General features: G+C 42.6%; 1 protein-coding gene across 4 annotated transcripts in view; it reads left to right on the top strand.

Annotated features, from left to right (window-relative positions):
- The window catches only part of lrp2a (low density lipoprotein receptor-related protein 2a), a 60,899-nt gene that overhangs the window by 34,006 nt on the left and 13,600 nt on the right, over nt 1–13,293 (top strand). For 2 of the 4 annotated variants that reach the window (XM_037790238.1, XM_037790236.1), the window contains 19 exons: nt 83–248; nt 332–490; nt 588–877; nt 1,694–1,894; nt 2,142–2,168; nt 2,284–2,319; nt 2,403–2,645; nt 2,737–2,862; nt 4,427–4,546; nt 5,117–5,248; nt 5,854–6,055; nt 6,137–6,432; nt 6,896–7,562; nt 8,870–9,040; nt 9,125–9,348; nt 9,500–9,677; nt 10,764–10,960; nt 11,079–11,324; nt 11,547–11,675. In XM_037790238.1, the coding sequence (XP_037646166.1) occupies nt 83–248; nt 332–490; nt 588–877; nt 1,694–1,894; nt 2,142–2,168; nt 2,284–2,319; nt 2,403–2,645; nt 2,737–2,862; nt 4,427–4,546; nt 5,117–5,248; nt 5,854–6,055; nt 6,137–6,432; nt 6,896–7,562; nt 8,870–9,040; nt 9,125–9,348; nt 9,500–9,677; nt 10,764–10,960; nt 11,079–11,324; nt 11,547–11,675 (3,810 nt within the window). The remainder of the gene's footprint in view (nt 1–82; nt 249–331; nt 491–587; nt 878–1,693; nt 1,895–2,141; nt 2,169–2,283; nt 2,320–2,402; nt 2,646–2,736; nt 2,863–4,426; nt 4,547–5,116; nt 5,249–5,853; nt 6,056–6,136; nt 6,433–6,895; nt 7,563–8,869; nt 9,041–9,124; nt 9,349–9,499; nt 9,678–10,763; nt 10,961–11,078; nt 11,325–11,546; nt 11,676–13,293) is intronic. The other 2 variants (XM_037790240.1, XM_037790239.1) reach the window with 1 other exon arrangement.

The raw sequence follows: 13,293 nt of genomic DNA, 5'->3' as shown, positions 1-13,293 counted from the left end.
CACATACACTTTTATTTATTCCTCTTGGAGTCTTTTAAGGATGTAGGAGTTGATACCAGTGGTATTGCTGATGTTTGGACAGATCTGGGGGCTCCTGATGGCATCGCCTATGACTGGATAAACAGAAGAATTTACTACAGCGACTATGTCAACCAGAGCATCAGCTCCATGTCTGTGGACGGCTCTCAAAGGACTATTATTGCCCATGTGTCCAGGCCAAGGGCCATCATGTTGGATCCCTGCAGGGGGTAAGACTTAACACAACACACACTCTCTCTCTGTTCATCAGATTAAACTGAGATTTAAAGAATAATCCTTTCTTGTTCATCAGATACATGTATTGGACAGACTGGGGAACCCATGCAAAGATTGAACGTGCAACATTGGGTGGAAACTTCAGAACAGAGATTGTGAACAGCAGTCTCGTGTGGCCCAATGGACTGACCCTGGACTATGAAGAAGAGAGACTCTACTGGGCAGACGCCAGCTTGTAAGACCTGAAAAATGTCACTGTTGAAATATATACAAAAAGTTTTCTATCACCTTGTCAAACTGCTGCTATTATCATTATTTTGCTCTGCCATCAGACAGAAGATTGAGCGATCCTCTCTCACCGGGTCCAATCGGGAGGTCATCGTCAGCACCGCCATCTACCCCTTTGCTATGACCATGTTTGGCCAGTTCATCTACTGGACTGACTGGAACACACGCAGCATCTATCAGGCCAACAAGCACGACGGTTCTGACCAGAGGGTCATGATTCAGAACCTACCGTCTCGGCCAATGGACATCCACGTTCTGGCCGGCAGGAAGCAGCAGCAGTGTGATAGTCCGTGCCAGCAGTTTAACGGAGGCTGTAGCCACATCTGCACACCGGGTACGAGCAGTTTCATACTGTCACTTTGTTTTTCAGCAAAATATTATTATTGTTTTTATATACTTTATTTCAGGAGTGCAGGAGTTAACATAAATCTACATTTGCTTACATGTGATGTTGTTTATACTTATATCATTCCTACAATGTTTATATATTTTAAAGTGAAAAAATAAAATTGATAGTAAATTAGAAAAAAAATAGAGAAATAAAGAAAATAGTAACAGGAATAAAAACAAGGAAAATATTAAATGATAAGATTAATTAAAAACAAAACAAGAAAAAGTTTGTCGTGAAGGAGGCTAAATAACGCTCCAAACTTACGCTAAATTTTGGCGAGGAAAAACTGTCATGGCTGTTTTCAAGAGGTCCCTTGACCTGAAAATGGGATTTAGTCTCCCCTTTACAGACATGCCCACTTTATGATAATCGCATGCAGTTTGGGGCAAGTCATAGTCAAGTGAACACACTGACACACTGACAGCTGTTGTTGCCTGTTGGGCTGCAGTTTGCCATGTTATGATTTGAGCATACTTTTTATGCTAAATGTTGTACCTGTGAGGGTTTCTGGACAATATTTGTGTTTGTTTTGTGTCGTTAATTGATTTCCAATAATAAGTATATACATACATTTGTCCATAGTTAATTGCGATTAATTTGCAATTAATCGCAATTAACTATGGACAATCATGTAATTAATCACAATTAAATATTTTAATTGACTGACAGCCCTAATATATATACATATGCCTGTACATACTATTCTTTTAGTGCAATTTATTGTATTAACTGTTCTATTACATTTTTTGATCTTGCTAGGACCCAACGGAGCTGAGTGTCAGTGTCCTTCAGAGGGCCGCTGGTACCTGGCTGACAACAAGCACTGCGTCCCTGATAATGGGACTCGCTGCCAGCCGGGCCAGTTCACCTGTATGAATGGCCGCTGTATTCGGGCCCAGTGGAAGTGTGACAATGACGATGACTGTGGAGACGGCAGCGACGAGTTGGAGAGAGTCTGTGGTAGGGTGCTCTTAAAAGGGCTTGAATTGATTTGATTCTTTATTTGTATTTCATCCTCATTTTGTGTTTTATTGAATTATCTAAAATCCCACTGTTGATTATTAGTCATAGCGGTCCTCGTAGAGCCCTTACACCTCCTGCATGAGTGAATCACAACTCTCTTCTCTATTACATGCAACTCTATATCTTTTACCTTCACTGATACTAACAATTTATGTGTTTCTGCTTTAACAAAATGCTTTCATAGGACCTAAACCTGACTTCAACTATGTCGGTGTGTATGTTTGCACTTCAAGATTACGTTTCCATTAACATGCACCTAATTCCTTGCTATTAAAAACAAATGAACACTAACAAATGAATCAATGTGCTTATATCTTTGCATGCAGTCCCACAGCTGCTGTCATCCTTTATAGCTTTGTCAGGTAAAATGAGCGTCCACTGCGTATTGTGTATTCAGGCCTCTCGTTAGCCAGAGCTCTGACATGTTCTTGATTCTGATTGGCAGCCTTCCACACCTGTGAGCCCACAGTGTTTACTTGTGGCAACGGGCGATGCGTGCCTTACCACTACCGCTGTGACCACTACGACGACTGTGGAGACAATAGTGACGAGGAGGGCTGTCTGTTCAGACCATGTGACCCCAACACAGAGTTCACCTGCAACAACGGGCGCTGCATTGCAAAGGACTATGTTTGCAATGGCATCAACAACTGCTACGACAACGGCACCTCGGATGAACAAAACTGCCGTGAGTATCCCGAGTTTGTCGACCAGAGGTAAATGTTCAAATCAAAGTGGTTATTACTTATAGTAAATATTCTAACTTCTGATTATCTCAGCGGAGAGAACCTGCCAGCCAGAGCACACAAAATGTCAGTCCACCAACATCTGCATCCCACGTTCATACCTGTGTGACGGAGACAACGACTGTGGTGATATGAGCGACGAGAGCCCGACACACTGTGGTGAGTTCAGCTGCAGCTTTAGGATTAAAACAATGTTGTTGTTTTCTGTTTAAGTTTCTAATTAATATTTTCTGTCTCATATAGTTACAACCTCTTTTTCACAGCAGACATTTTGACATTTCCTTGCAGAAAAGGCACAGTTTTAATTAATGACATTCATTATGGCTGCATTATAATTGGGTGTACCAGTTCCAGGGTCCACTGGGACACTTAAATGGGATGGAGCTATCATAAATATTATTAGTAACTAGAGCTGCAATGATTAGTTGACTACTCGATCAATCGAGACAAGACATCTCACCTCATCACCACATCACCTTTTATAGATCAAATTAATCGACCAATTTATCGATCAAGAAAATAATCGACAGATTATTCGATAATGAAAATAATCGTTGCAGACCTATTAGTAACACTTGTGCTTTTCCTGCTATGAAGTCGATATGTTGGCTTATGCCGTGTCTTGATCACTCAGTATTCCCTACTAAATAAACACGTCTACATTGAGAAGCAAATTGATATTTCAGACATTTATAAATCATAATTTTGTATCATGGTTGACAGGTGTCGTGTTGCATGACTTTAATTTTCACATCTATCATTGGTGGAACATTGCATTATGAGACTTTTAAAATGCTGTGTGTCATTTTTTGTTCCATTGTGTACATTTTTGCATATAAATTTCACACTGAGAGAAAATAACTGTCAGTAAATATAGTGCACTAGGTAGCAAATAGGGAGTGATTTTGAAAACAACCTTATACAGTAGTAGGTTCAAGGAATGACATTGATTGTACAGCGTCTCTCAATCACCATAAGAGGATCCCTTTACTAGGGCTTTATATTGGCAAGAATACGATATGCATCATGATACAGGGGTTACGATTCAATATATTGTGATATTGTAAGCAAGGTGATATATTGCAATTTTTTTAAATCAAATTTTTGGAAAACTGTCATAGTATAAAGAACACACCACCATATGCAGACACTCTTAGTAAAAAATCTGAACAGTGGGATCTGCATTTATTACAGCCCTTGTAACATCCAACATCATAGCGCTACTTTGAGATGGCACATATCTTTGTAAATGAAATACAGTATTGACTGAGTTCATCTTCACATGTAAACTATTAATTAAAAATCAATTCAGTGTTTTTGAGAATCGATACAGTATCACAAAACATTATATCGCAATATTTGATATTTTCTTACTTTTTCTTTTTCTTACATTTTCTTACTAAACTAAAAAGGTTTTAAAGAAAAACATTCAGTTAGAAATGAAAAACACAAACTGCTGTGAATCAAACCAAAAAAAGCATTTAATAATGGTTTCCTATATATTGATTTAACCCACTGTACTGTAGAACCAGAAATCATTTTGAGTATGATATGTTGCTAATGAGAGATCTGCTCACTCTGGCTAAAACAAGATTTTAATCTACCGAAAGTTATGAGAGAGATGGTAGTGTTTATCCCCCACTACCCCCTCATCAGCATGTTAAGATTCCCACACTGACAAGTCCTCCAAGTGATCTCATGCCTTTCTACGTCTCCTACACAGCGGAGTCCACATGTTCCCAGAGCGAGTTCCGTTGCTCCAGCGGTCGCTGCATCCCCGCCCACTGGCACTGTGACGGAGGGTCAGACTGCGCTGACGGCTCTGATGAACCCCTCTCCTGCAGTGAGTGTCGCACAAACTCCCTCACCCCCCAAAAAACGGGGCCTGTTGTGGCTTTGTGTGTCTGCCCCCCGCCCCATCATCAGCTGCTCGCTTATTGTGTGTTTGTGTCCGTCCGCCAATCTGCATCTGTGTGCTGCTGTGTGAGAGAGTGCTGTGAGTGATGTAGCGGAGAGTGCGAGTCAGTGGTGTATTTCTTTGTTGACGATGTGGTCAGTCAGGCCTCCTATTGTGCGCTGCATTCCTCCGTGGTGACGCCCCTCAGTGTCCTCTGACAAACAGCACCTCCCCCTCCCTTTGTCCACCAGGGGTTACAGAGCCTCACTTTGGCTTTTGTTTAGATAGCTCGCCATGCATGGGAATGTGGAGTTGCCATGACTATTTTGAAAGCTTTGCCACTGTTGTATTGCGCCTTGCTTATTAGTAGAAAAGCAGTGGGGGAAGTACCTGAGATAATTGGAAATGAGGGGAAAAAAACGAATAACAATTTATATTGAATATAACTGTTTTGCAGAAGATATTAAACACAATACTGTGCCGTGTTATCTACAGTTTAATGATTTGTCTCTGCAGCCACACTGGTCAGAACCTGCAACACAGATCAGTTTCGCTGTGATGATGGCAGGTGCATTGCCTCATCCTGGATCTGTGACGGGGACAATGACTGTGGCGACATGAGCGACGAAGACCAGAGGCATAATTGTGGTATGCATCCTTTCATTACCGCTTCCTCTCCTTCCACTTCTTCTTCTTCTTCACCCTTTTCTGCATCTCCTCCACTTGTAGCCCATCCTCTTGTTCCCCATCACTTTGCCCCCTCCCTGCTTCCCCTCATCCTCTCGTTATTCAGGACGCTGATGGATTAAGGATACACACCACTGGGGGAGTGTTGTGTGGGAGACACTGGCAGTCAGTGCCCGGCATCCTTAGTCTCCTGTAGAAGGTCTCCAATCCAAGGAGTTGACATTCCTGATTTCTCCTGCCTCACTCGTTACTTTGTGCATGTCTCCTTTCTCTGGCTTCCTGGCTCAGGGTGGATCAAGACTCTTATATTTCACCAATGTGTGCTCCAACAATAAGATGCCTGGAGCGAAAGACTTCAGCGCCGCCTGAGCCTCTGTAGGAGACTCACTTCAAACAATGTGGATCAATCACATTAGATGGATAAAGAATTTGAAGTCATGGCTGCGTGTTTTGAAATACAGTTTGGAATGTTTGGATTTCCAGAAATGCAGGTTGACATTGGGTCATCACCATCAATATTTAATTTCTCGTAAATCCCTGTGCCTGTTTTTTTTTTTTTTTTCCAGGCAATCGCACATGTTCAAGTGCAGAGTTCACCTGTGTGAACAACCAACCACCTCAGAGGAAATGCATCCCACGTGACTGGGTGTGTGATGGAGACGCAGACTGTGCAGACGCGTTAGATGAACATCAAAACTGTTCACGCAGCTCCTGTGGCACCAACGATTTCAGCTGTAGCAACGGCCTCTGCATACGCAGCTCCTACAGGTTAGAAAGATTTAATCATAAATTACACCTGTAATCAGTCTGTCTGGCAATGTGAGTTCATCTTTTGTCTTTTAAAATCAGGTGTGATCGACGTAACGACTGCGGGGACAGCAGCGACGAGCAGGGCTGCACCTACCAGCCGTGCCAGCAGCACCAGTTCACCTGCCAGAACGGCCGCTGCGTGTCCCACGACTTTGTCTGCGACGGCGACAACGACTGCGGGGACGAGTCTGACGAGGTGGAGCACATGTGCCGCACGCCAGCACCCACCTGCCCCCCTGGAGAGTTCAGATGTGACAACGGACACTGCATCCCCCTGAGCCAGGTGTGCGACAGGAGTGACGACTGCTCCGACAACAGCGACGAGAAGGGATGCGGTGAGTACAGAGATTTTCAGAGAAGTTCAAGAAATTGTTGCTATCAATAACAAGCCTTTTGACCTTTCAGCTTCTTCAGTGTTTGTCTGCATTTGGGCTTCTCCAGCTGGTGCATGCTCCCTTTAGGGGAGATGTCAAAGAGGTGCTGGAGGCGATGTGGGAAAAGACAGAGAGATACAACCACAAATTGTCAACAACCAAATTATTGGACAGTTATGCTTTCTGCGATACTAATAATAATTGGCAAAATACTGCAGTTAGAATGACTAAATATTAAGACAAATATAAGACAAAAAAATAATAAATAAATAAATTGTTAAATGAATAAATACAAGAACACAAATAATACAGCTAATCCTCTTTGTTTTCTTTCTCTATGATTAGATCAGACAAAAGGACAAAAAGTGTTTTCTTTGCTGATGACTTTAATAACTTCATTGATTTTATGCTTCTTTGACTGCAGGTGTCAACGAATGCACCGACCCATCCATCCATCACTGCGATCACAACTGCACCGACACACCCACCAGCTTCATCTGCACCTGTCGCCCCGGCTACCGCCTCATGTCTGACAGCAAATCGTGCGACGACATCAACGAGTGTGCAGAGACGCCGAACGTGTGCAGCCAGGTCTGTGAGAACGTTGTCGGCTCCTACGTGTGTAAGTGCGCCCCGGGATTCCTCCGAGAGCCGGACGGCCACACCTGCCGTCAGAACAGCGACATCTCGCCCTACCTCATCTTCAGCAACCGTTATTACCTTAGAAACCTGTCAACAGACGGACAGGCCTACTCTCTGATCCTGCAGGGCCTGACCAGCGTGGTGGCCCTGGATTTTGACCGCGTCGACAAGCGTCTTTATTGGATTGACGTGAGCCGCAGAGTGATTGAGAGGATGTCCTTCAATGGCAGCAACAGAGAGGTGGTGGTCAATAGAGTTCAGCATGGCGAGGGCCTCGCAGTGGACTGGATAGCCAGAAAACTGTACTGGGTGGACAGCTTCTTGGATTGTCTCAAAGTGTCTGAGCTGGACGGTCGATTTGTGAGGAAACTGGCTGAACACTGCGTTGATGCCAACAACAGCTACTGCTTTGAAAACCCCAGAGCCATTGTGTTGCACCCCAAATACGGGTGAGTCAGAGGGGAGAAGGAATTATGTCTTATGATAGATCAAAACGTCAGCAGGGCCAATATTATTGGCTGGACTGCTATTATTGTCATGCCATTATCACAATATGATGGTATTAGCGTATACAATGGCAGATATTCTAAAATAAATTGAATTAAATGTTTTATAGGCACAATTATTATGCATATTTGATCTTAAATTTTAGTAATCATCACCTACTTACCATGAAATTTACAGACCTGTAAAATGAGTTACCTTTTAATGGTAAACCTTTATTTTATGGGTCTTTAATTTCCTTTAGTTTGTTACTAATTATAGGGAATATAGAGACAGAATAGACAGACATTTTGAAAGTGTTTTGAGGATTTAGTTAAAGAAAGTCTTCCCCCACAAAATGACCATTTGTATATAAATTAAGAAGTTACAAAGAATCAAAAAACAGAGAAACAGCAAAACTATATCAAAACATCCATTTACATACTCTCTCACAACTCATGCAGTATAATCTGAGTCTCATTTATCCAGTCCTATGCTCACTACTTCCCAAATACATGCATCTTTGCTAAAACCTTACTATTTAAAACACTTCCGCATAAACAGTGTCACGCTTGTGCAGGCGCAGTCCGAAGTGTATTAAATAGTACGATTTTGGCAAAGATGCATGTTTTTGGGAAGTAGTGAGCATACACCTGGATAAATAAGACTTGGAATATACCGCACGAGTTGTGTGAGAGTTTGTAAACAGATGTTTTCATATAGTTTTGCTGTTGTTAAACGTGGCCTCCATTTACTTCAATCAAGACTTTTCTCTGTTTTTTGATTCTTTGTTCTCCGTGGAGGCATGCGAGATCAAGTTTTCTTCAAGAATTCAAAGTAACATATGGTGATAAATTGATATACAGATGGTCATTTTGAGGGTGAAGTAGTCCTTTAAGTAAAGTTTATGAGCTCTATTTAAACCCCAGTAACTGTTAATTAATTAATCATTTATGATTGGAAACTGTATACAAACATTGTTGCTATGCATTGACTAAAATGCCAGCAGATAATTGGAATTAATTATCTTGAAATGTATATGTAATTATAGGTAACATTTAAGTTCCTTTTTTGTTTTTTTTACTAATTATTTTTATTCAAAATATTTAAATTTTTAGTTAAGATAGATTTAGATTCTGTCATCTTATTGCTACTGTCATCTTAAATAGTCTGCCTTTATCTCAACATTTTTGTTCATAAGTATAGATCCGCCTTTCTTCAGATATATGTAGATATCATGTGATCTAAAGTCGTTTTCTTGGCTCCCTGTTAGATATGTATACTGGACCGACTGGGGAGACAAAGCCTTTATCGGTCGTGTGGGAATGGATGGAACCAACAAAGCAGCTATCATCACCACCAAGATCGAGTGGCCCAACGGGATCACCATCGACTACACTAATGACAAGCTCTACTGGTCTGATGCTCATCTCAGTTACATCGAGTAAGTAGTCAAGAAGTGATCCCACTGTTTTTGCCGGCACTAAATGCAGTGTAAGTCTTGTAACTCTTTCATTTCTTCTGTCAGATACTCAGACTTGGATGGCCAACACAGACACACGGTGTATGACGGAGATCTGCCTCACCCGTTTGCCCTCACTGTGTTCGAGGATTTTGTATACTGGACCGACTGGAACATGCGCTCAGTGGAGAAAGGCAACAAATACGACGGCTCCGGTCGCGAGACGTTGGTTAACACCACTCACAGACCATTTGACATCCACGTGTGTCACCCTTACAGACAGCCTATCGGTGAGTTAAAATCTCAGACACTAAAGAGCTTTTAGCTGTTTCTTATCTCGACATGTCCTCCTTAAGTTGATTTAAGTGCAGGGTATTGACCTCAAGCAGAACAATACCTGGCCTGAGATTGTTTGACCGACTGTGGCGCTTCCTCTGACAGCAAACAATCCTTGTGCGGTGAACAATGGAGGCTGCTCTCACCTGTGCCTCATCAGTCACGGGGGACGGGAACACACCTGTGAGTGCCCCGACCATTTCCTGACCGTCCAAATAGGAGGTGTGACCCGATGCCTTCCCATGTGCACCAGCACCCAGTACAGATGTGCTAACAATGAACGGTTTGTCAAGATTTCCTCTTGTGGTGATATTTTTATGTGATGTATAGTGTTTTAAAGAGGACCTATTATGCTTTTGTGCTTTTTCCCCTTTCCTTTAGTGTGTTACATAGTTTTTTGTGCATGTAAAAGGTCTGCAAAGTTACAAAGCCCAAAGTCCACATCAAAGGGAGTTACTCTCCCCCACAGAAACACGGCTCCTAAACAGCCTGAAACGGCTTGCTTGAAGTCTTGCCTTTTCTTCCATAACGTTGTGATGTCATCAAGTAACACATTTGCACAATACCTGCCTAGGGGCTAGTTTGGTACGCCCTCAAACAAAGCTAGTAAGAGCAGAGTCTGAAGAGTTTGGTTCGGTTACATTAAAGCATGTAAACATGTTGTAGTAGAAAACCCAAAATACAAGTATGCACCTGCAAATGAGCATAACAGGTCCTCTTTAAACATCAGTATATCATTGTTGAACTGACTGTGATACATTAGCGGGACAACCATAAACACGTTAGGATGAATGGTTGTTGTTATCTCATGTCAGGGGGTTTATTAGTATCAATATTCAAACTTGAGACCAGATTTCTTATCATCACCAAAAAGGCTTGTGCTGCTTTCATCCTGGCGTTACATTGTGTGTTTTTATTCTCTTTTCCTTTACTGTGCAAGAAAAAAATCCTGGTAGCAATATTTACATAGGCTGCTAACTTGCTCCATTCATCATTTGTAATTTAAAAACACAGAAATATACAGTATATCTCTGTTTGCTCTCTTTGCAATGGAAAACAGCTCCCCCTGCTGTTTGTTTCTTAATATAATCCACCAAAATCCTTCTGTATTGGCACAAAATGTGCACACCTGGTGCGGTGATGAGGCCAGAAGACACTACAAGTTTTCTTTTGTATATTATACCTGTGTGTAAAAAGTAATGTAGCAAAAGTGTAGTAATGATTTATTAATGTTAAAAGCTACACATGCTGTATTTAATTTGTATGCCCACTTACATTTGTGCAACATTTCAGAGTTGTAAGTTCAGAATCAGGGAAACCTTTTTGTGCAACACACAGATAATTTTTTACCCTGCCTCTGCTTCAACAGATGTATTCCTATCTGGTGGAAATGTGACGGTCAGAGGGACTGCAGAGACGGCTCAGACGAGCCCTCCACCTGCCCGGCTCGCCACTGCAGGCTCGGCCAGTTCCAGTGCAACGATGGAAACTGCACCAGTCCGCACTTCCTGTGTAACAGCAACCAGGACTGCCATGACGGCTCAGATGAAGACCCTGTGCTGTGTGGTGGGTTGTGTTCTCTTAACTGACTCATTTTAATCGCTAATATCAACTTCTCCAAAATGTAATATATTCTTTGAGGCTCACCTTTAAGTGTCTGTTTCTTATGACTTTATCCCTCTAGCTACACACCAGTGTGAAAACCACCAGTGGCAGTGTGCAAATAAGCGGTGCATCCCCGAGTCGTGGCAGTGCGACGGCGAGGACGACTGTGGCGATCAGTCTGATGAGGACCCCTCCCACTGCTCCACCAGGACTTGTCGCCCCGGACAGTTCAAGTGCAGAAATGGACGCTGCATCCCTCAGAGCTGGAAATGTGACGTTGATGATGATTGTGGCGACAACTCCGATGAACCGTTAGAGGAGTGCAGTAAGTAATACACAGTTTCTTTCTCCTACAAGGACTCAATCCCAGTCTGAGTAGAAACTATGATTCGGATGAAGTAATAGAGATGGTCGGCCAGTGCCAGATCCGTTTTTAAAGAGTTAAACTAACCTTAAAGTCTAACTCCTTTCGGTATTAAATACCCATGTATTTTGATGTTAAAAAAGTGCACTCTTTACTTGACAACTATGTTGTTTTTCTCCCCAGTGGGACCGGCACATCGCTGTGACAACCACACAGAGTTCAACTGCAGGACCAACTACCGCTGCGTGCCACTGTGGTCTGTTTGCAACGGCCACAACGACTGCAGAGACAACAGTGATGAGCAGGGCTGTGGTGAGTCTGCGTCAAACAGAAGATCCGCACACTGTATTAAAAAGCTCCCAGCAAGTTTAATTGTGCAACGTTTCGTTCTAACAGAGATCTTCGTCAGGCATTATCAAATCCCCTTCACAAAGCAGAGCGAGTAACATATAGACACCAACACATTCATCACTCAGGTGATTGTGATCTGCATGATTGAGAGGCAATCTACACTCAAGGTGGTCAATCAGAGCAGAGCTGAACGACCCTGTCTGATGGTGCTTTCAAATGGGGTCGTGTTTACTATGTGAGAAATGGCGGAGCCCATGGAAGTTAATTTTTTGCATTTACTGCATTATGTTACCCATTTACTAGCTTGCTAAATTGTTAGCCTCTGTGGCTTCTAGACGCCGACAGTAACATTAATATTGCCGTTGCTCGTGTACACGACTTCCCATGTTGTAAACATGAGTTCACGAGTTTGAAGGCATCATGATACTGCCACAAAGGGGGACAGAGCATGTCTTCATGAAAAAAAGAACTAAAAACATCAAGATTAATAGTAAAATAATATATATTAAATACAACATATCAAAAAATAAGTCAAATATATGTCACAAGTCACATAGATCATCTGGAAAAAACAATCATCCCACTATATTGAAATAAAAAAATAGTAATAGTAAATAATAGTAATATATTATTGGCCAAAAAGAGAAGTTTTCAGAGAAGTATATAGAGAAGTATTCAGGAATACAGGCTAGTTCAGCTTAGCAATAGGCCAACACTTCTATCATTTTCATATTCATATTTTTCACATTTCGTATTCACTTCTGTGGTGAGTCTGCGACAGCCATCCTTGAGACAGAACTGAGGTCCCGTTTACATCACGGCACTAAGTCAAAGACTGTTTGTTATTACGATTGAATATGCAATCAAACTTTATGTTAAAGCTTCAGTTCATTCGCCACACTTATTTGCTGATAGTGAGATGATTCCAGAGATCGCTGAAGATTAAAAACTTTACAGCATGGAAACAAGATTATGCGTTCAAGGAAGTGAGTGAGGGGCAATTAGCCAACACCTCAGCCTCCTGTGGAACATTATGCAGTGAGGTAGTGGGGAGGTGCTGATGGAGAGGGTCTCACCGCTCACCCTCCCCCACCATTTGCCTCTCCTTAAGAGCACCACAGATTTATGAGCTGTCCGGTGCTATGAGTCTACATATATGTGTGTGTGTGTGTGTTGTTGCTCTGTCCTTGCGTGGGGGCAGAAGGGTTCACACAAGTCTCTTTGTACTTTGCTACGATCCAAACACACTCGCCGCCGCGGCCCTCCCCGTCTCTTATCGGAGGCCCTCGCTCCATTAGTGCCATGCCGGCGCAGGACGGGAGATCCGCTCTAATCTTCCCGTAAGAATGTAGCAGATGGGCCAGGTGGAGGGTGAGGAGGGCAGGACTGGCTAACACCGCGCTATCTTTGACCCCCAGCAGCATTGTGCAGTAGAGACGGCTCAGACCAGCTCTCCTCCACTCCTTTCCCGTCTGTGCTTCTCATCTCCTGCAGTCTTATCCTCTACAGACACACACTAACATGGATAGAGGTCACCCATCTGTGCTAAAGTTGCTGCTCTCCTCCCTCTATGACTAGT

Source organism: Sebastes umbrosus, chromosome 13 (assembly GCF_015220745.1).
Source record: "Sebastes umbrosus isolate fSebUmb1 chromosome 13, fSebUmb1.pri, whole genome shotgun sequence".
Lineage (NCBI taxonomy): Eukaryota > Metazoa > Chordata > Actinopteri > Perciformes > Sebastidae > Sebastes > Sebastes umbrosus.
Note: the sequence above shows the minus strand (reverse complement) of the source record. Positions and strands in the feature narration are given on the sequence as shown.